Genomic DNA, 22,021 nt, shown 5'->3' on the forward strand with positions numbered 1-22,021 from the left:
GGAGTCACTTTGGCTGTCGTCAAGTGGAGGTCTAGGCTACTTTATGAAAATCAGGGATGTCCAGCACAACTCGGTGCCTCTGGAACCTCCAGAAAAGCTTTTAAACTAACCACTGCCGATCTAAAATGAAGACAGATTCAGCACCTGCCTGGTTTATTTGTTGCCTCAAATGTGTTCAGAAACACGTTTCGGTGAGCAATTTTCGTAATATAAAAGAAAGTTTCCAAATGAGCCGCCATGTTGATCAGGTCTGAAATATGGGAGCAAACAGCCCACAAGTGTAAGTGGTACGCCCATGGAAACAGCGTGACCCCTAGTATCCAAAAATGTCCCCTGGACACGCACCATTAGAAGGAAAGCTACCAGAATCTGTGATGAAGGATAATATGCAGATGGCTTGACTTCACAAGCCAAAAGTACGAGAAACAACTGCCAAAGAGTGACGGCAAAATGAAGCACCCAGCCAGTCTGTTAATACAACATGTAACAGAAACTGTGACACTGATAATGACATCACTAATAATCACTTTTCTCACATAAATGTAGTTGCACACAGCTCCTTTGTCAAAAAGTGAACATATACGGAGCTACATATTTCTCTGTGCATAATATTAATATGTATCTGCTGTCAGAAACAAAGAGCTGGGTGCTGCGTACCTTGTGTGAAGGTGGTGATGGGGCTGCCAGGTTTCAGCTTGCTCTCCAGGAAGCCGTGCTTTGGCTCCGTGGTGATTTCATAAACCAGCTGTCCGTCGTCCGTGTCTGGATCCATCGTCAGCAGCTCCTTCTTGGAGATCAGGTTAGTGGCCTGATGGATGTTAAACAGAAGTGACTGAAATTACACCACAGACATCATCTGCAGTCTGAAAGCAAATGAGTTAGCAGCAGCAGCTTCATGAATTACTGTTGATGATGATTGTGTTTCTGGCTGCTGTTCTTCCTCTCTCTGGATAATGATCTGGATAAATTTAGGCAAAGAATGCTTCTGTGGTTTCATATGAGTAATGTGGATTATGATCCTGTTTTCATCAGGACTCAAATGTGTAGTTGAGATGAGGTACTGATCTTTTGCTGTTAGCCTGGTGTGAGTGTCCTGGAGGTTGAGTTTGCCAAAGCTGCACCCACCTGGAGCCCTTTATTTAACCTTAGTAGAGTACTGCTGCTGCTTGTCCTGCTTGAAATGTAGCTTGGAATAATTTAAATTTAGTATTTATCTTTTGTCCCTCCTTGGTTCATTTTGTTGACATCGTTTTTCAAAACTAAAAATAAGTATTCTATAATTATGCTGAAACCATTTATTCCCAGGGTTGGACATTAACTTTTGTGCACCTGCCACTGTGGCTGCTGGATTCCAAAATCTACCAGCCATCCAGCAGATTACCGCTGGCTTTTTGGCTGGTGCGTGAAGCTAATCTTGGAGCCACTTGCATATTTTCCCAGCATTTGGAACCCTGTTTATTCCTGTATGTTGTGTAGCACAGATAGGGATCTAACACTGTGTTAAGTTTTCTAAAACCACTCCAGGCAAAAACGGGGCGGTCAAGATTATAAATGAGAAGCACAGATGCAGACTGCAGTGTCTCACAGAGAGATATTCATCTCAGGCTGCAGCTGAACAGTTTCCACTGAAAAATACTTTTTCACTGAGGAGCTGTTTGTTATCTCCAGCTGTTAGAGGCAGATGCAAGAGTTTAACATTGTATGCTAATTTCCCTCTGTGATAAAACATCCAAGACTTAATTACCTGCAGTGCAAACACAGCACAGACTCAGGATGGATGAACTAAGTGACATTTTTACAGTGTGTGCTAAAGAAACTGGTGGTTGCGTTGTGTTGAGGTGTTTGAACCAGCAGGGGGAGCAAGTAAATTACACATTGTGAGCTCTCTTGGCACTTCTGTCAGTCCCAAAAGACACGGTCAATACATTACTGTGATACTATTGGTTGAAGACGACACACAGCTGTGTTTGCAGAGTCAAGTTATTTTTAAAAACTGCAGACCACTCTGCAACGACCTCCTGCTCATTCATATCTTTCATGTGCATATTGGAAACTGATAAGCAGGAGGGAAGTATTATCATTTGCAATGCAACTTCACTTTGGCAATTTGAAAGGGTAATTAGAAAGTTGATCTCCATCACTGGGTTCATTAATCCTTTTATGGTTATTAAACATCACCATGAAAAAGCAGACACATAAAGTCTGTCTGCAGACGTTTGTGAGGAGAAAGACTCGTACCTTGTTGTCCATGTACTCCAGCCACTGCAGGCCCAGGTTGGTGACAATACGCGGCGTGCCATCGTCAACTGGCAGAATGTCAATCTTGAACTTCTGTGGAGCAGCTGTCACGATCTGGAAAGCCAAAGAAAGTTGACAGTTTGAAAGTCTGAAGAAGTTTTTGGAGAAGAATCTGATGGACAGTCACACAAAAGAGAATTTAACAGCTTGAGCCTTTTTTTTTGAAACATTTCCTGGTCATCCAAACAACACAACACATGTTTTCTCAATTACTTCTCTGGCCATGCTAATAGTTTTGGTTTCAGTGGCCAGGTTTCTAAGATATCTGTCCCTCAGATTTAAGTTTTAAATCTCAATAATCAATATCATTTAAAGGTGGGCAACACCACTAATTGTTTTCCACCAGAATCGCCAAAATGGTACCGATACATATTCCATTACTGAGATGTACTTTAATGTAGGGGAGAGTTGTGTGTCATTATTTATGAGGTGATAAATAAGCTTATGATGACCAATCAAAGTTTGAAAATGTGACATTAACCAATGCTGAAGATCTGATTTAACTAGAATATTAATTTCCTGTATATTCCTCATCTGAGCCTCTGAACAGACTCTGCCAGTGAACTCTCTCTGTGACTGGGGTCTGGATGCTCAGGCATTTCCCTCCTCCTTTCATTTTAGTTGCAGCTCTAAGTTCTCTTTCTCATGGTTTTTTCCTCTTTCATTTAAGCCCTCATCTGCTATTATGTGTCACAGTGCACGCCGCATGTGTTATTTGAGTGCAGACAACACAAAAGCAGCAGAGAAGCAAACAGTGCATGCACTAGATGTGTTCACGACAACAGACCGTTGTCTGCGCGGACAGCTTTTACTTTCAAAATACAAATAATACGACAGAAGGGAGAAACTATTCCCTGTTTTGGTATCAATCTTATTGACGCTAGAATCGATCTTCAAAATGGAAACTTAATATCTATAGTATAGATATTTTGGTATCAATCCACCCACCCCTAATGTCATTTATGTTGCTCCAAAAAATGACATTTAAACAAGTCAGCAGCAACATCTGGCTGCAGAAACAGATACGGATAATACACAGACTTCTCTGTGAAAAGTTTTCACTTGAACTACTTTGAAATGACAACGCTTAGGACAACTTAGTCTTTAGAATGAGCTGTTAAAACAGGAAGTGGAAAGGTTCCCATGAGCAGGATAGAGGTTGAATGTCACGGTGGCAAAACGCGCAGGAGGAGGTTATTACTGGGCTGATTTGTCCCCCTCAGACTGTGCTGACCAAATCAGATAAACTACTCTGATAGGTACTGAGAGGGAAGAGGGACCACACAAAGAGCAGCCTGTCATCACACAGATGCTGTGAAGGCCAGCTTCATCACATGCCATTTGAAGGATGCATTCGTCCGAAAGGAGCTCATGCATTATTAAATCACACGGCAGCTCCACCAGGAAATAATTCACCTCAAACAGCAGCAGCGTGAATGCCACGAACCGTCGTCTGAGCTGACGAACACGCGTGACCATTGAGCCAAATGTCCCCAAGCGATCGAAAGATAATGAACACAGGCCAGAGATGTGTGTGTGTGTGTGTGTGATCGGGGATATCAATACCTGCCTGCTGTCATTCAGTTTAATCATATGGACTATTTGTAGTGACAGGTGGCGGAGGGCGGCTGAGAGGGACGGCTAAATTGACAAGCTGAGGAGTCAATTCACCCTGAGGCTGGCTCATAACTACCACCATAAAGCTGACATTAACAACACACACACATACAGCGGTTTGTATTTCTGTACTGTTGAGGACACTCGTTTAATGCATTCTAGACCAGTGGTTTTGCCTCGAGCCCAGAAAACAAAATACTGGAGGGATGGTAAAGTGAATCTGAGGGATTGTGAAATCATTTCTAAGTGAGAAGTTAGAAGTTAGAAAGTGTTGAGTTTTTTAATTTTACAAAAATATACTCTTTTCAAGATGTCATATATTCTAAAAACATGTCCTCAGTATCCAGAAATGTAAAAATGTTCTGCCTTGTCAAAGCATCCTCACTTTTCCTAAATGTCCTCACTTCTCAAAATGTGTCCACAAATTTTCCAAAAATGTCGAAAGTTTCCAATAGTTTCATCCCTTGTTAAAACATCCTCACTTTTTCTAAAATGTCCTTAATTTCCTTATTTTCCAGAAATGTCCTCACTTTCCAAGAATGTCGATTTGTTACGGATGTCCTCGCTTTTGAAAATACGCTTTCCTTTCCTTTTTGTGCTCATACTTTCCAATAATAACCTTTCTTTTTCAAAAATATTTTCATTTTCCAACAGAGATGTAACAAAATCAAAAACTCACAGTACAATATTACCTCAATGAAACATCCACAATACAGTATTTATCGCGATATTAAAAATCAAAGAAAAATGATGACTAGAAAATTTGTCCTTTACTAAATAAAAAAAACTGATATTTACATTCGCCATTTTCTGGCTGGGTCTGAGCCTGTGTCCATAAGTCTGTCTTTCTCGCTAGTATGATCGCGTCCTCTGCTATCAATACAATCAGGGCTTGACATCTTGACAGCTTTATAAAAATAAATAAATAAAACCGACAGGATTATGAACAATTATCATAATTTTTTTAACGTACAAAACATACAATCAACAGCTAACAATTACATGGTGTGGACTTTCGGGCAAAAGTCTCTCGCATGCGGTGATTCAGAGTTATTTAACGTTAGTAACGTTATGTCGTATAGGACAATGCCGCCCCCAGAGTTAACTTTTATAGCGTCCAGTATGTCTGATTCTTCTTATCAGCTTGAACTACGCTTTGTGAGACAGACTCATACCAAAGCTCAGCAGGAAAAGCACACCTCAGCAATACAGTACACAGTTTATTTTCAGATAACGTTGCATACATTGCAATTATTTTTCACTTGCCTGACCAGACAATTGCTTTAGGCATTCCACTTGCCTGCACACAGAGTTTACTTACCCCAGGGCAAGTATGGTGGAATTCAATAAAACGTTACATTCCTACTTTCCAGAGATGCCCACGCTTTTCAAAAATGACCTCAAATGTGTCACTCTCTGGATCTATAACTCAAATATGTCCTCACAAAGATAGATGAACAAGTGCACACACAAACTGCTGATTCACCCCTCCTGTCATTAAAAGGTCAGAGCAGTGACTCCCCTCCCCTACACACACACACACACACACACACACACACACACGAGATGTGCCCTAACTCTGCTAATTCAATCATCTAGCTATAATAAATATGTCAGAAGGCTGCCTCACACACTCACACACACATCAACCCACATCTAACTGCAAATTTAGCCTTCGTGCTGTGGTAAAAATGTCAATGCACACACCACCCGCCCACACACACACCCACACACACATATGCTGTTACCTCCTTGCCGCCCTCCTCCACCATGAAGAGCAGGTTGGTGCCATCGGCCACACTGAAGGTGAAGCGGTCCTTGAGCGAGTTGGAGCCGTCGTGGTTGTAGCTGATGCGGTTCTGGTAGATGTCGTCCATGGTGAAGCTGCTGGTCTGCCGGTAGTGTTGGCCGTTGCTCGTGCGCTCGATGGTGCCGTGACGAGGAGCCTGGACCACGGTGAAGACAATGGACTCCGCCTGGACAATGTTTCAGCAGAAAAAAGTGGAGGGAGAGGAATGGACAAGAGGTGACGAAAAGAAATTCAAGTTATGAATATGTGGTGAGGATTCAACAGAGTTTATTATTATAACTGTTCTATTAAAAAGAACGTAACATATATAACCCCCAGCTGAATAATTAAGCTCCGTTGTGGCTTTTTAAAGATCCTGTGAAATCTCTAATTGCAGTAGAAGTAGGCTAGGCTTGTTCAGAGAAAGTAGCTCCACACCAAAATAGGATATTACAATAATCACAAAATAACTCCTGGACTGTGTTGAAGATGGCAGATTTATTGGATTAACAGTGTAAGAGTATCTGAGGCTGCAGGAGGAAATAGTCTTTGTGATGTTGCTGCCAGAGAAAATAAAGCTGTAGCGAACGGCCGGTGTTCTGAACAACAGCTTACACAGCTTAGTGTGGCCAGCTTAGCTGCTGATCACCAACTATTATATAGGGGTCATGCTCTTTTCTACACTGGTAAAATAAATAAATAAATAATGAGAGCTGCTGAAGATTTTCTGGGATTTGTGCGTCATACCTCCGTGTCTGCATCAGTGGCTTTCAGCTCAAACTCTGTGATGGTCTTCCTTACTCCTTCCTGGACCCTCATGCCAGGGACCTGGAGCAGAGGCAGGGAGTCGTCCACTGGCTTGATGGTGATGTAGAACGTCTGGGCAACCTGGAGACGACAAGACAATATGAAGCTGTACAGATGTGCAACTCTTTCCGGACAGTTGTCGCTATTTTTTGGGTTTCTCAATTTTTTCCCTCTGGATTTTTTAAAGTTCTGTTTTGTCCATCATCTCTTGAAGGCAACATCGCTCATTTTATTCACCAGGAATTATTACTTGTGTATCAAACATTTCACTTTATACAAACTCAAGGATTTAGTGTTCCTCTTTCTCTCAGAACACTTGAATTACAACATGCTCCAAATTTATTATAAGATTCTTGCCCAGTGACACCACAATTCAACTGCCTACCCAAGCTCCACATAGGCTGACATTTATTCAAGTCTTAAAACAACACTGACATGCCCAAATGTACCATATGTAAACAGTGAATATCCACTGGATTTGTATTCACACTACTGAGGCCTCATATGAACTTCAGCTGAATGCATTTTTGCACAGAAGGAAAACTGGACCACTGATCAAAAGAATCAAAAATGTCTTTCATAAAAATGAAAGTTTCGAACTACTAAGCTACTAATTGAAGTTTTACGGTGTCTTGAAACTCGGGCTTGGCGATATGGAGAAAATAAAATATCACTACATCTTTTAACCAATACCTCAATATCGATATTGTGATGATATGGTAAGGTTCAGTTAGTAGGTTCAGTATGCCCCCGGTGGACATTTAACCCAGATGACATAACCCAAATAGCACAAACTACAGTTATAACAGAAACTGCGTAGCGGTATGCCCTTGAGTAATCCCCGCTCACTACACACGAGTAAAATATTCTGCTTTAGTAACACTTTAAAATGCAAAAAAACCCTCAACTTCAATGCAGAACACTTTGTCATTAATATGCCGTGCTATTCCAACAGAAAACTGAACAGACCTCCCAACTGGAGAGAGGAGAGTTAACAAAAGCAAAAGCACCAAACCACTTCACAAACACTAACCACTACAGCGGCCACAAAAGCCTCCACACACTGCAGCCAGCCAGGCGTGAAGGCCAAATGACCTTTTTCACATGTTTACTCAAGTCCTTGTGGTCCTCATTAGTCTGGATTAGCAAGGCAGATTTATGCATGAGGCGAACTGGGGGTGGGGGGGGTTGTTGGAAGGTCTGGAGTGCCACTTCCTAACCACTATAAAAGCTTGGGGTTCGTTAGCTTTGATATATATAATTATTTATAAATTTAGATTTTATATTGAAAGGTAATTACTGTGCTATGGGTTGGAAAACTTTTAACGACCCTGTGTCACTATTTCAGGCTAAAAAGCTTAATCTCAAAACAAAAAAGCCATTGACAAAGCAGTCTGAAGGGCTTTTTATGTGGAGGACAAACCATGCCTCTCTTTAATTCATAATCATGAGAACTAAGAGACACAGTCATCTCAAGTGGGGTTTGTTATTGTTAAAAGATGCTTAAGCACGAATCACGTACAAGCCCATCTGCCTCTTCGAACAGAGCTGTCTTATCCTTAACTCCTGATTATGTGAGGGGGAACGTCTGCACTGAGCAGGCCATTCTGTAGAGACTAACTTTGCACCTGGCTACAACTTATGAGGCTCATAAAGACAAAAGAGTTTCAGTTTGTTGTCTGTTTCTGTTGTAAATTACCCAGTTTTCCTGAGGCCCTGAACATAGCTTTCTTGAGCATGGCCTTGGTGAGATTATTTTGAAATTTCCACCAAGACACACAAGAATGAAGCTGAAACTAGCATTTTGAGGTCCTATGCTCTTCAGGAAAAATAAGTTTCACTTTAGTAAAATGAAGTTGATTTTTTGGGGGGGAATTTTGGAATTTGAAATGATTGTTTCTTGGTGAGGTACTTTTGTTTATATTTCTAGATGTCCAAAACTAAAGAAAAAGTCTGGATATTTAATGTCACAGACACTTGGAAGTGCTCATTAACTTTCCTGAAGGCGTTCCCCCAGGAACCTCACTGGGTCCTCTATTATTTCCATTGTAAACTACTCCTAAAGTGAAGGATGCAGAGATGAAACTTTTCTCTCCTGATAAAGATTCCTAAATCTCACCTCATTACTCATATGTAACACTAGTCCAGGGATTGTTGAGGCAGTAAAAGTAGTTAAGGTGGCAAGCTGTTTTTGAATAAAAGTCATTTTTATTTTGGATATTTCAGAATACCGAATGCTATTATTATGTTCAGTTTCAAAGGCAAACCTTAGGGGTTACAAGATGATAAAATCTGGAAGTTTTTCTTGTGAAATACTTCATACTGTCACTTCTTTATGTCTTAAAAATTCTTGCAATGAAACATTTGAATAGTCACTGTCTTTAAATGTACGCTAAACAGTATTTATAAATACGCCTGCCAGCCCCAGACTCAATCTTGTTTGGTGTTTCGCCTCACTGTATTTGTGTTTTGTGGCGCAGTGTCTCTTACATGCCTGCTGCTTACAGTCTGGCACCTGGTTACTACTTTTTTATAAAGCCCTGACGTCACCTGAGCGCTGTGGGGGTACACGCCCAGAAACGTCCTGAAAACAGAAAATAAGACACACACTTACTAGCGGGTCATAAGTGACGATTGAGAGGGATTACTTCTGTATGAGTCTATACATCATCCATCCATCTATTTTTATCTGCTTATCTGGGGCCGGGTAATGGGGGCAGCAGGCTAAGCAAAGTACTCCAGACGTCTTTGTCCCCAGCAACGCTTTCCAGCTTCTCCTGGGGATCCCGAGGCGTTCCCAGGCCAGATGAGATATATACTCCCTCAAGCTTGTTCTGGGTCCATCCCTTGGCCTCCTACCAGTTGGACATGCCTATACATTGTTTTTAGGAAAACCCTGCCCAGAATATCTTATGCTACTTATACTATAGTCTCATTGAAGTTTCCAACCTCAATGTCCATAACTTGCAATAAGAGGTCACAAGCAGACATTGCTTAATTCTAAGGGGTCATAAGCCAAGAAGGCTGGGAAACCATTGTGTTATTTCCAGTATCCTGTCTATCGGTGTCTGTGGCGAAACGATCAGGAGGATCACAGGGTCCCAACCTAAAGCTCTTTTTCTTGTCACAGTGTAACTCCAGGTATCATGAAAACATTCTTTACTGTTCTTTTTTGAACTCCCACATTGTTGGACGGAACTGAACCCAATCAACGCTAAGAGGTCTTCAAAGCCCTTTCTACTTCTTTAGAGCATTGTTGTATTCACCTCATTTGTCCCATCAGACACGGTGAAGGAGAACTGGTCAGCATGCTTCTCTTCTTCACTGGTGTGGACGTACTGGATGCTGCGAGATGCCAGATCTGCCTGGGTGAATGTGCTGATTCTGGTGCCTGGAGAGAGAAGAAGAATAGTTGTTAGTGGAGTTGGGACAATCAGTAAAAAATCATTAATTCGTCTTTCTTTGAAACACCCACACTGTACACAAGCACTAATGTAGACAAACACACACATAAACACAAAAACATCATTAGGGCATTCATTCTTCTCCTGTTTCTCTTTGAACACATGCTGCCACACTCACTTGGTGCTACTTGTTATATATGCATGTTGTTTTTTCTCCCCCCACCGATCGTTCCCGTATTGAATTTCACTGTCAGTTGTCTTTTATTCTCTCTTCTGTGTCTCTTTGTCACCACACTTTTTTTTTCTGTTATATTTTGGCAGCAGCCCCCCCCCCCTTGTCATTTTGTCTCTGAACACACACTGCATTCCTTTTCTCTTTGTTGACTTTTGTCATTTTAATGAGCAAATAAACTAAAGTTAAACCTTTTTAACGAGGCCCTGGCTCTTTTTCACTCTCTGACGCCTCGACGGATTAAAACTCAGTGGGAAACGTAATCAGGTTTGATTGCGACGATCAAACACTACTCCGCGTGAAACTAAAGGCAACTGTCTAAAAAAAGAACCAAAACATATTTAGCATCACAGGAGTTCATTTTCTGCTGATTTGTTATGGCTAGATGCTTTAAGACACTTGCTAAAGCTTTCAGGGAGGAGACAATGCAGTTCTTTGTGTGATACCTGAATGTATTCGTAGTTACATTTGATATATAAAATGCATTCAACAGTTATGTCTGATGAATGCAAAAGAGAGACTGGACAGAAGTTCAATCAAACTTCAATTTCTGTGATTCCCATTTCTAATATTTCATCTTCTAACATTTTTATTTCCACAGCTGACAGTTTAACAAATCAAACATGTTATCATATAAATTGCTGCATTAAAACCAGATGGGTGTCGACAGGTTTTTGTGCGGAAAGATGGAAACAATGTGAGTCCTATAATTTCAAGCTAACAGCATTTTACCATTAACTGATATTATATTTCAAGTTAGGCAGTTACAGTTTGTCACAGGCTTGTCATTGTTTGAAGGGATATTCAATAATCTATAAACGGACCTCTCATGTTGCCGGTGACTTTGATGGGGAGGTAATAACTTCACAGCCTCGTGATAATATCAAAGTTATTTCCCTAAGCAGACAGGGTGGTGAAAAGTTATTTTCCTGTGCAGATGTGAGGAATATAAAATCCTAAAAACAACAATAATGACGCAGGTCAAATATTATACTGGGAGCAATAACTCATTGGACATGTCACAGAGGGCCTTAGAGAAATGGAAATGTAGACTTTTCAACATCAATCTTCTTCACTGTGTCGACTTTTGACACAGTGAAACTCCCTGTCGTCCTTGCTTGTGTCGTCTATTCCCCAGCTGGACGTTTATACATCATCATAATCAGGAGAGGCACACAGGGAAACAGAGGCAATATTCTCCGTCAGAGATGAAAATACCTGCTTATTTGCCTCATCATATTAAATGGAAATGTGTTTTCCATCTGTCTTGACAGACAATAGCAAGAAATACCAAGTTTTTGTTTTTCCAGAACATTAAACACAGACTGAATGCTGTGTGTGCAAATCTGATTTAATTCTGTGATATAAGACCAGGAAAAAGCTTTTCTTATTTTCACACAAGTCAAAAGATGAAAAGACTTTGAGAGTTATTGACTCAAACTATAGAAAAGAAGAAAAAATGTACGATGCTCAATGGAGAAGAGGCAGGTCAATGGTTTTAGTGCTGTACAATTTAATTTGACTATCTGAAATCATTGCTGTCACTCTTAAAACTGGTGTGCATGTTTTCCAAAGCAAGCAGTTTGACTTGGTGATCGAAAAATTGTTTAATACTTGTTGCATGTGAGCTGCAAAAAGCGAACCCAGACATTCCTTTTGATATCTCTTCTTAAGATATTTGGCCTGTTGTTGACTTAATACTTGAGTTTTGACACATTAAAGTTTCACCTCGCCTATATACGAAAAAACATGATGATCACTGATAGCTGCGCTCACTTGTTGGGCTTTATGGCTTTTTTTAAATGAAGTTTTATAACTAAATTCGGGAACAAGACCACGCCTTGAACACATCCCATTTCCGTTCAATGAGTATTTAAGCATACCTCATCTGTTTCCTACTCCTTTGACTCAGTTTCCACATCCCTCCCCCCCAAACCCCCTTTCTTTTTGTTTCCTTTTCTCTCTCTTGTGTTATTACAGGAACCAGGGGTTCCAATTGTACCTAAGAGAACCAAGAGACGGCTCCCCCACCCAGAGTCTCAACTACCCGGTTCCAACCATCAAGCATCCGTCCATCCATCTGTCCATCCACCCATAACCCTCTTTCCTCCTCTCATACCTTCACTCCTTCTCCCCCTCGTCCCTCCTTCCCTCAACCCTCATCCCCTCATTCCTTCATCCCTCACCCCTCCATCCCTCAACCCTCATCCCCCCATCCCCCATCCCTCAACCCTAACCCTCTCCTCCTCAGTCATGACTACTCATCATACAAAACATGTAATAAATCATTCTGGAAACACTATTGGTGTGGTCTTGTTAGTGAATAACAAAATAATGTCTCAAAAGTCACACAGCAGCCTCACCACATTGATGTGTTGTCAGCTTAAGAGGTGGTATACAATGTTTTATAGACCAACAGAGAAAAGAAGACAAAGAAGAAGAAGAAGAAGAAGGAGGGGGAGGAGGGGGAAAGAAAACAAAAAAGAAGAAGAAGAAGAAGAAGAAGAAGAAGAAACAGAGAAAATGTGACCAAAATATTGATTGATATTTTCCATTTGTAACGATGGTTGTGCACAGCCTAAGAATTTAACTCAATATTTCTGTAGAGAGAGGTGTAAGCAGAATGAGAGAAACAAACTCGCCATTGTCATGACATGCAAAACATACCATCCACAATGGCACCACTGTCACTTTTTCCTCTGTGATTCACAGTGATCTCAGAATTAACAGTAGTGTACTCTTCTCGTCATGTTTATTGTTTACATCAGGCAGATGTGGTTGTTTCATATGGTCTAATTTCTCTGGTGTGCCCCCCAGTGGGATCCTCCAGTACCCGTGTAGCACATTAGCAAGTATTTGAACTATTCGGTTCACGACGCAGCCACTTCTCTACATAAACGCGTAGTTGAGTATATCTCTGGCAATCAGCTGAGAATCCCACCGACACTGAGGGGGTATTATCTGCAGTGGGAAACAAAATAGAGAATAAAGTCCAGCTCAACCACGCAGTAGAGACGATGCATAGCAGAAGTTGCAGTGAACATAAGTTGAATCTGAGGTGAGGCAATGAGTTACAGTCTTCACTAATTAGTACGACAGGTGCCCTTTGACAGACGCTTCACCTCAGAGAGGTTTCACAACCTCAGCTGGTCAATAATCACTTTGAAGACTTTGGCTTTGAAAGTGGGCATTCATGTCTCTGTGCTGTTACGCTGACATTCCTTGTAGGCTGACAAGCTATCCCACAGGAGCAGCTAGCTGTGCGAGTTAGCATGGAATGACAGGCGGGCTGAATGGCTAGCGGTAATTATCCTGTGCTGCTCTGTGGCTCTGAGGTGAACTGATGCTCGAAGATCGGAGAGCGGTGTTAACATCCAGCTAATTAGCATGCTGCGAGAGCATTCAGCGATGTGGGGAATCCATTCAGCTGGGGCAGGATTGTTCAACAGCACGGAAGCGAATAATCACCTCTTTGTGACTAGAAGATGCATCTTTCTTTTTTTTGGCATGAAAACTGTTTAAGGCGACATAGGAGAGATTTTATTTACATATTCATGTGGAGCCAAAACAGTGATTTTGATGCTGAGGACGTGCATTTATGAGGCTGTTGTATTTCAAGAGTTTGGAAACACATTGAATACATACTAGAAATGTAAGGCTGCAGTCTCTGTGTGTGTGTGCATGTGTGTGTGCGCTAAAATAAGCAGGAAGGACAGAGTATGAGTGTGTGTGTTTTGCAGGGGGCAGGGAGATAAACTAGAAGAACTGAAGCAAGGTTCATTACACTTCCCTCATTGTGTGTGTAGAGTTAATTATCAAACACAGAATGAAGCTTTCTGTATGTGAATTAATGGTATATGAGCTTGCAGCAAATCCATTAGACTCATCAACAGATCCCCCTCTGAACACACACACACACACACACACACACACGCACACACCTTTCTACCTTGTTATCCATTTTACATAAATAACATTCAGCTCTGTATTCAATAAACTCCTTTGAAAAGTGAATATCAGACAAAATATTATCTTCACTCTTTTGATAATTTCTCACTTTTCACAAACAGATTTTTTTGTTTCTAAAAATGTTCTTGAATAATGTATGCTGTAGTATCATCAGTGGACTGTTGTACAGTAAGAGACCTTAAGTGTTTCTCGTAGGAGATTAATTTCAGTCGATGCAATTACTGGGTCTTCCTCTTAAGCTTTATACTGCCTCTTCAAGGTGGGAATTCTCTGTGAAAGGTACAATCACAGAGCGGGGGGAACAGAACTGTCTCGCCTTTAAGCCAACATCGAAGGTAGTAACAGCCCCGAAACGAGGTCTGTATAAACGAGACAGCCAGTAGAACGGGATCTTGGGGGGCACGGATGTGAGGTTTTGACAACGTGGTATGCTTGCGTGTGTAGCAGTTAGCAGCTAACTCAAAGAAAAGAACAGCACTGAAGATGTCCGCAAATTGGGAAAACGATGAGGTCCGGGAGCTCCTTACCCTTCGAGCAGAGGATGAGATTATGAACAAATGGCAATAACAACCATTTTCTGTCTCTGTTAAATGGCAGCCAACAGAGACAGAAAATGATTGTTATTGCCATGTTATGCCATTGTTATCGTTCATAAAGCGCTGCTGACTTACATGTTAAATGTCACACTATAGGCTGATGCTGTTGTGTAATATCACACCTGTCACGCCACTTTTGATTCTGCAATGCTGGCAGACTGTATATAATCACAACCTGGAGCAAAATGATGTCACCATTGTTTGAGTCTGCATAGGTGGCATGAAGAAGGACTTTGTTTTAAGCCTTATAGCGCCATCTCTGTGTAAGCTTGGTCAGTATTTTCGTTGTTGTAACTGCTGTTTGCACTGTTAGCACTGTTAGCTGCTAGCCACTGGCTGAGCCTCCTCCAGTGTTGAAAACCAAGTACAGACAACCTGAATCTGGCTCTGAATCATAGATATGCCCTGACTGTTGTATACAGTGCCTTTAAATGTTGCATGGGTGATGTTCAAGTGATCCAGATTAAGATAATGTGATATATAAAGCCCCAGAACAGCTGCTAGAAGGACCTTGAGGTAAAAAATAAAATCTACACATACTGGCCTTTACGTTCATTAAAAATGTGCAGCATTACAGGATACTTTTATACAGTACTAACTTCCAGTCGGAGTTACCACAACTCAAACCAACAGTGGAGGTTGACAGTCAATTCTGTTGGTCATGTTTATTTTGCTGCCATTATACTAACACATTAAATAATGGTATGGACCACCTGTTGTAAATGATAAGTCGTAATCATATGCTCCATATCAGAGATGACCCAGTGAATAAGTAGCGCTCAGTTCTAACACCTGAAACAGATCTAGTTTTAGTACCTGGGCTGGCGGCGTGCTCCAGGTGACCCAGGCTCGTCTGTTTGGTGATGCGGAAGATGAGCTCGCTCGGCTCGCTGTCCTGGTCGCTGGCAGACAGCTGCAGCGTGGTCAGCTTCTTCATCGTGTTCTCATCCAGCACCAGGCCCTTGTTCACCACCACGGACGGAGGAAGACGGTCCTCTGGAGGAGAGAAGAAGAAGGTAAGTCACAGAAGAAGAGGAGAGGAAGAGGAAATCCCTCCAAGCAGAGATTTATTAGTAAAAGCACGGTGGCCTTTCACAAGTTTATGAAAACAATCCATCCAAAAGGAGATAAAAATACTGAGAGCCGATTTTTCATCCTGGTAAAAAATGAAAAATATGGACCGATGCAGTGGAGGAGGAAGAAGCTGAGACTGATGAGGGGAGGAGAGAAGATAAGGGGAGCAGAGGGGTATATTAGGAGTTGGAGAAATGGAGGAATGACACAGCTACAAGTCCAAAACCGGAGAAAGATTAAGTCGGGTGACGGCAAAGGAGGGAGTAAAGCACATCAGGAGGTGTGAAAGACTGATATGGGTTTGAGAGATTTGGACAAACGGATTAAGAAAGATTGAGAGAAGGGCAGGGAAGTAATCAGAGGGCAGTGTGGTAGGAAGAGATATGAACAGAGAGCTCCACTGTAGTCACATCTGAGAGAGCAGAAGAGAAGTAAAAAAAAGTGAGGGAATAATACAGAGCAGGATAAAACGTGAGCTGGGAAAGATATGAGAGAATCAGGACACTGTTCAACCATGAGGGACAGACAATCCTTCAGTTTCCAGCAGCTGCATTAGAAGTGCTGAACTGCTGAACCACTGCAACAGTCTGGCCGAGTCCCCAGAAGGAAGTGAGTAGAAATATAAAGTTTGGTGGGTTTTTAGCCGTCACAGAGGAAACTATCCAGCTGACTGAGAGACACTGAAGCCTGATGATACAGAGGACTACATCTGCATGAGCCTCGTCTTCCAGAAACGACGTTTTCTATAAATAGTCCGAAAACGATTCATTTATTTGGACCAATTTCCTCTTGTCCTTGATATGAAGCTATCCCAGGTGCAACTGCTAACAACAGCTGCTTGTGCAAAGGGTGGCTCCACACCATTCATATGCAGGACGTGTCCGAGGTGCAGTGCACATCAGCAAGCATGCAGGACAAAGGGATAAATCTGTTGTAATTGCCTTCTTCTCTCCACCAACCGAAGGATCACTTGAGCCTTTATTTGAGCGCTGCAAGTTAACAGAGGATGGAAGAAACCCTACCGAGCACACTGATGAAGAAGGACTGGTCGATCAGTTTGTTCCCCTCCGGATCGACCAGGTTGAACTTGAAAGACAGGCTGCCTCCCTTCTCCCCTTTGTCATGGCTGTACTGCAGCAGGCCTGCAAAACACGGAAAAGCACTCAGTGTTAACTCAGTGTTGGGTTTCAGCTCCAGCTGTAACAGTATCTGCTGAAAAAGTATTAATGCATTTCAAAAATCAAGTTAAGAAATAAAAAATCTCTTTCAAAAACTTTTCTCTTCATGAAAGCCAAAGACAAAACGTTCGTTCTCAGACTTAGATTCATGGGAAATGTGGTTTTAAATTTAGATAAATACCTCTAACTGGTGTGAGATGGAAATAAGCATCCATAGACAAATAACATGGTCTTGTTTATCTATTAGAGAAAACATTTACCCAGGATATCTCTGCTGATGCATGACATGTATTATCAAAAATTTCTCTGTATTTAAAACCCCTATTTGCACGGGACTAGGGGACCTTAAGTGTTCATCTGCACACACTGCGATGACACACAGCTGGTTGAATATGAGCAAAGTTTCCCTGCTTCCCTTCAGTGGTTCCTGTACAGCAGGGTCGCTCTTTGTTTCACTGTTATAATCATTAAAAAGCAAAAGCAGCATGTGTATACATTCAGTAGACTATATCTTCAGTAGCTAGCTAGCTAACCCTACACTTTTCAGGGTTTGATTTTGGTTTTGGAACAGGGAAGAAATGTATATCTTTTTCCAACCTCTCCAGGTAACGAGTATCATTAATACACGACGTGCCCCAGGCACAACATTTAGCTCCAAATCCACAAAACCAGCCTGAAAATGAAGGAAATCTGAAACGACTGCATTAGAGTCAATGGAGCACAGCTGTGTTGTTGTCGGACCCTGGTCTGAGTCGGCCTGATGCTACGTTATGATTGGCCAGTCTGCGTCCGGGGGCGGGACTTGTTATGATTGGCCAGTCTGCGTCCGGGGGCGGGACTTATCGAAGGGTCAGCTGGTCACCTCAACAGATGATGCACTCTGAACAGAAATTACTCAAACCAAAAATGTAAAGTATGTTGTGTCTGCTTGTGAAATGTTGCACAACATCTGAATTTGCACCCAAAATGCTGTCAATACTTTCAATTACACTTACCAGTGCAACCACCATAATTCACAACCAAGGAAGAGGCAGAAAAGAGGACGTAAGAAAACAAAAAAAATCTTTAAAAATAGATCCCGAATCACAAAGATGCTGATTCGCACAGGACTAGTATCATCACATTACCTCTAGGTTTGGCAAAATATGGTGGGTGGTGAAGTTTTTACCTGACAAATTACGGACTTGACAGCTTGACTTTATAGTTCAGACCATGATCGGTGGACATCGTTTTACTAAATCAAGTACACACGGCCTTCATTTTAAAGTGGACCATGGTCACTGATGGGGTAGAAAGTGCTCTGTGCAGAGATTAAGAGTTAAGGTCAAGAGGTCATAGTATTTTAGAACATCAGTAGCGTAACTGAGAAAGCTGACGCAAGTGTTTCTTTACCACAATGCTGTCAAAATTAAAGTTGTATATTTTTACAACAAATATTTAATTCAAAAATTCTCGTCACCCCCAACAACAAGACCAAATCTCTTGCCAACCACTTTCCTTGGGGATACAGAAAATATGGAATCAAACAAAACAAAAAGTTGGACTTTTAAAGCATTTTACATCTGTATAAATAGTAGAACAAAGAAGAGTGTGGAGCTGGGACAAAGACAAAAGAAAAGAAAAACCTTTGTTGACGTCCTCCTGAGTGAAGCTCTGAACGGGACCTTTAACAGAAATCTTCTCCACACGTCCGCTCTTGCTGAGCTGCAGTTTGCCGGTTGGAGGGTCTTTGGTCAGGACGTACCTGAGCTTTAGGATGTCTGAGTCGATGTCCGTACCCTTCAGATTTTGCTCTGTGATCTTAGACGAAGATCCTGAAACAATTCATAGCACTCAGTGTCTTTATCTCCCTTTGAAGGATAAATTTAGACTGATATGACCCTCCTTCCTCCTCTCCTCACCTGCTGGGAGCTGCAGGCCTCTGTTGACGGTCATTCGAGGTCCTTCGCTCCTCCTGACGTCCATGGTGAACTCCAGGCGGCCCGTGTACGTATGGATGCCATCAGTGAGGGTGAAACCCATCTCATCTGCGCCCCCGCTCACGATTTCAGGCGTGTAGACCAGCAGCCGGTCCAGGACATCCTGGTAGGTGAATGTGGAGCCTTGTGTGAGGACCCGGCCGTTCTCCAGCGGTTGAGAGTAAAACTGCCGTCTGCGGAGTTTGCCTGAGGGGATAAAAGATTAATGAACGTCTGATTTTGAAGAGGGTGTAGGTGTGTGGTAGCTGAGTAAAGCGGCACCTCAGACTGCATCTGGTTAAGTACCGTGATTATCTCAGTCAAATGGAGGACGTTTGAGTTTTCCATGCAGTACATGAAAGACGGGAAAGGTCTTTGTAGAAACTAATGAGACTTTTTAGATTCCACTAAATTACACCGCTTCTTAAATCAAAGCCCAGGTTTAAATGGGATTTGAGCGTAAATCCTGGAGCATAATGAGAGGACACACACACACACACACACACACACGCTCTTTTTCCCTTATACACATACATTTTCGAAATATTTCTCTCATTTTTTTTAAAGCTTTTCTTTTATTTCTATGAGGCTGGTAGTGAATCAAGATTTTAAAGTAAAAAAACAATATAGTACCCTGTATCTTTTATTAAATAGTGACGGTGGAGAGGTGACAAATCACACCCTCGGCCACCTCCTGACATTTGCTTTTAACATACACATATAAATTGGGTGCCTCCCACTGGAGGTGTTCCAGGCACGTCCCACTGGTAGGAGGCCCCGGGGCAGACCCAGAACACACTGGAGGTCTGGCCTGGGAACACCTCGGGGTCCCCCAGAAGGAGCTGGGAAGCGTTGCTGGAGAGAGGGACGTCTGGAATGCTCTGCTCGGCCTGCTGCCCCACGACCCGACTTCAGATAAACAGCTGATGGATGGATGTTTTTTTTCTCAGCAGCAGTTTGTTGACTTTGAGTCAAGGGGAGGAGAACTGATAAGTTGATAAGTTTTTGATCGATCACAGTCGTTTAGATCATATCGATGGATTAGAGGAGCAGCTGCTGCAGAGGTGAGTGGGGGCAGACTTTCTGTATCTGCTGGTTAGACACAGGTTAGCCTTGTTTCCACCTAGCAGCACAGCACAGTACAGTACACATTTTTATGTTTCCACTGTGAAAAGTTGTGGATGGTACCAATAGAACCGTTCTGTACCGTCCCCATATTTGGTCCTCCCTCTGTTGGGGTACCTAGCACACAGATCTGGTACTAAAAGGTGGAGCTGTGAACACTGCAGTCTGATTGGTCAGTAGAGGACGGTCACTCTGCTCAGGGCTGAGTTGTGTCTGGTTTTGTAACCACTGTTCATACTGTGGAGAGTTTTACATTAGGAAACTATAACTAGCAAAAATAACTTCATTACATTAGGAAACTATAACTAGCAAAAATAACTTCATTCACTGGGCCGACTGCCAGCGACTTTTAAGGTGGAACCTTAAGTTGTAATGTTACTCAATGCATGAGTTGATGACGTGAATCCATCAGCACACCTTAAATTTCACTGTGACAACTTTGACCACTGCATTAGTTGTTGTTTTTTTGTCACTCTTGGATGACACAGACTTTTAGTATTGAGTGGATCTTCAAATGTTTTAAAAAACTAAATAAATAATGTGAACTGCGAATATTCTAATCGTCACTTGGAGAAAAACCCCCGTTGCGGAGCGTCGTTCCTGTGGGCTACAGCAACACTAAACCCCTGAACTTGCCTGAGAAGGACTAAATGCACAAAGCTGCTATTTTTAAATATCCCATGGAGAGAGACTCTCACTGCAGCCTGTTCTATTTTTTCTGAAAATGTGGGCGTGCAGCCTCGTTCTGTGGACGATAAACCAGGTGCAGACTTCCATCTGTGTCACCGCTGATGAGGAAATACAGCAAGTGCTGGATGGAGCAGTGAGTGACAACAACCCCGCCCACATTTAAGAGAACTGTTTGCGGTGGAAACGCTCAACGGACCTAGAGTCTTGGTACCATGCGTGAAGGGTTACTTTTTGTTCCAAATGTACTGTACTGAGAGCGTTTGGTGGAAACGGGGCGTAAAATAGTTCGGAAAAATGATGGACAACACTAAATAAGAGCACTGTTGTCCTAAGAAATACAGCATTCTATTTCTATGCTTCCCAACACTTAGAAAGTTTCACTTTCACTGCACCTGGTGCTCTGTGGCTCAGTCTGTGGCTCAGTCTGTGGCTGCAGTAGCTCAGTGCTCCGAGAGTCTGATGCTCTGAATAACAGAACAGTATTCCAACAGTACTCTGAATGAAGAGCCCAGTTTGTGCCTGGGTGCACTCCGGTGCTCAGAGTGACTATGAACAAACACAACCAAGGTGTGTGTGTGTATGTGTTTGTGTGTGTGTGTGTGTGTGTGAGACAGAGAGGGCTTCAAAAATAGAAAATCAATATGATGTGGCAGGCTGCCACAAATTAATGAATGTGTGGGGAACCCTGCTACAAATCCGAGCAAGCATCTGCTGCCAGCTTCAGCGTGATTTGGTGTCAGTTTTTGATGCTCAGTGCTACAGACAGATTTGGGTCAGTGCCCAGGAAGGTTCTTTGCGTTAACATTTTTGATAAGGTGTCCTTAAATTTTGTTATTAAATAATTATCAAGATATGAACTGATCGAGACATTTTAGAGTTAAAAAAATAAACTTGTCTGTTCTTTCTGGTGGAAAAACTAAAGTGTGTACTGGGGAAGCAGTTTCTAAATTACCTCCATTGGATGGCATTCTGATACTGATATATGTGATGAGATAAATATGTATTATTTTAATATTTTATATGAAGCACAATCACTGCTTTCAAATGGTAAATGTATATGCCTGATAATTTATTGAAAATGAACTCAAGGACTCGACAAATTAATTTGTTTGATCCCTTAAGTCCGACAGCACGAGGTAACTTTGTGTCTGTGTGTCAGTGTGTGCTGGAGAGTTGCAGCATCCTGATGTCTTTATAAGAAGTCTGTTAAATCTGTGCACATTTCTGTGTGTGTGTGTGTGTGTGTGTGTGTGTGTGTGTGTGAGTACTATGGAGAGGCAGCCT

At 42.0% G+C, this 22,021-nt stretch overlaps 1 protein-coding gene across 1 annotated transcript in view; it reads right to left on the reverse strand.

Moving 5' to 3' along the window:
• Positions 1-22,021, reverse strand: part of fras1 (Fraser extracellular matrix complex subunit 1) — a 399,990-nt gene that overhangs the window by 20,606 nt on the left and 357,363 nt on the right. Inside the window, exons 43-51 of the mRNA XM_050050884.1 lie at positions 18,866-19,129; positions 18,590-18,778; positions 16,809-16,928; positions 15,529-15,708; positions 9,778-9,902; positions 6,452-6,592; positions 5,664-5,891; positions 2,239-2,352; positions 658-808 (exon numbers count right to left, since the gene is read on the reverse strand). Of these exons, the coding sequence (XP_049906841.1) occupies positions 658-808; positions 2,239-2,352; positions 5,664-5,891; positions 6,452-6,592; positions 9,778-9,902; positions 15,529-15,708; positions 16,809-16,928; positions 18,590-18,778; positions 18,866-19,129 (1,512 nt within the window). The remainder of the gene's footprint in view (positions 1-657; positions 809-2,238; positions 2,353-5,663; positions 5,892-6,451; positions 6,593-9,777; positions 9,903-15,528; positions 15,709-16,808; positions 16,929-18,589; positions 18,779-18,865; positions 19,130-22,021) is intronic.

The sequence above is a fragment of the Epinephelus moara genome, chromosome 8 (assembly GCF_006386435.1).
Source record: "Epinephelus moara isolate mb chromosome 8, YSFRI_EMoa_1.0, whole genome shotgun sequence".
In the NCBI taxonomy this organism is placed as follows: domain Eukaryota; kingdom Metazoa; phylum Chordata; class Actinopteri; order Perciformes; family Serranidae; genus Epinephelus; species Epinephelus moara.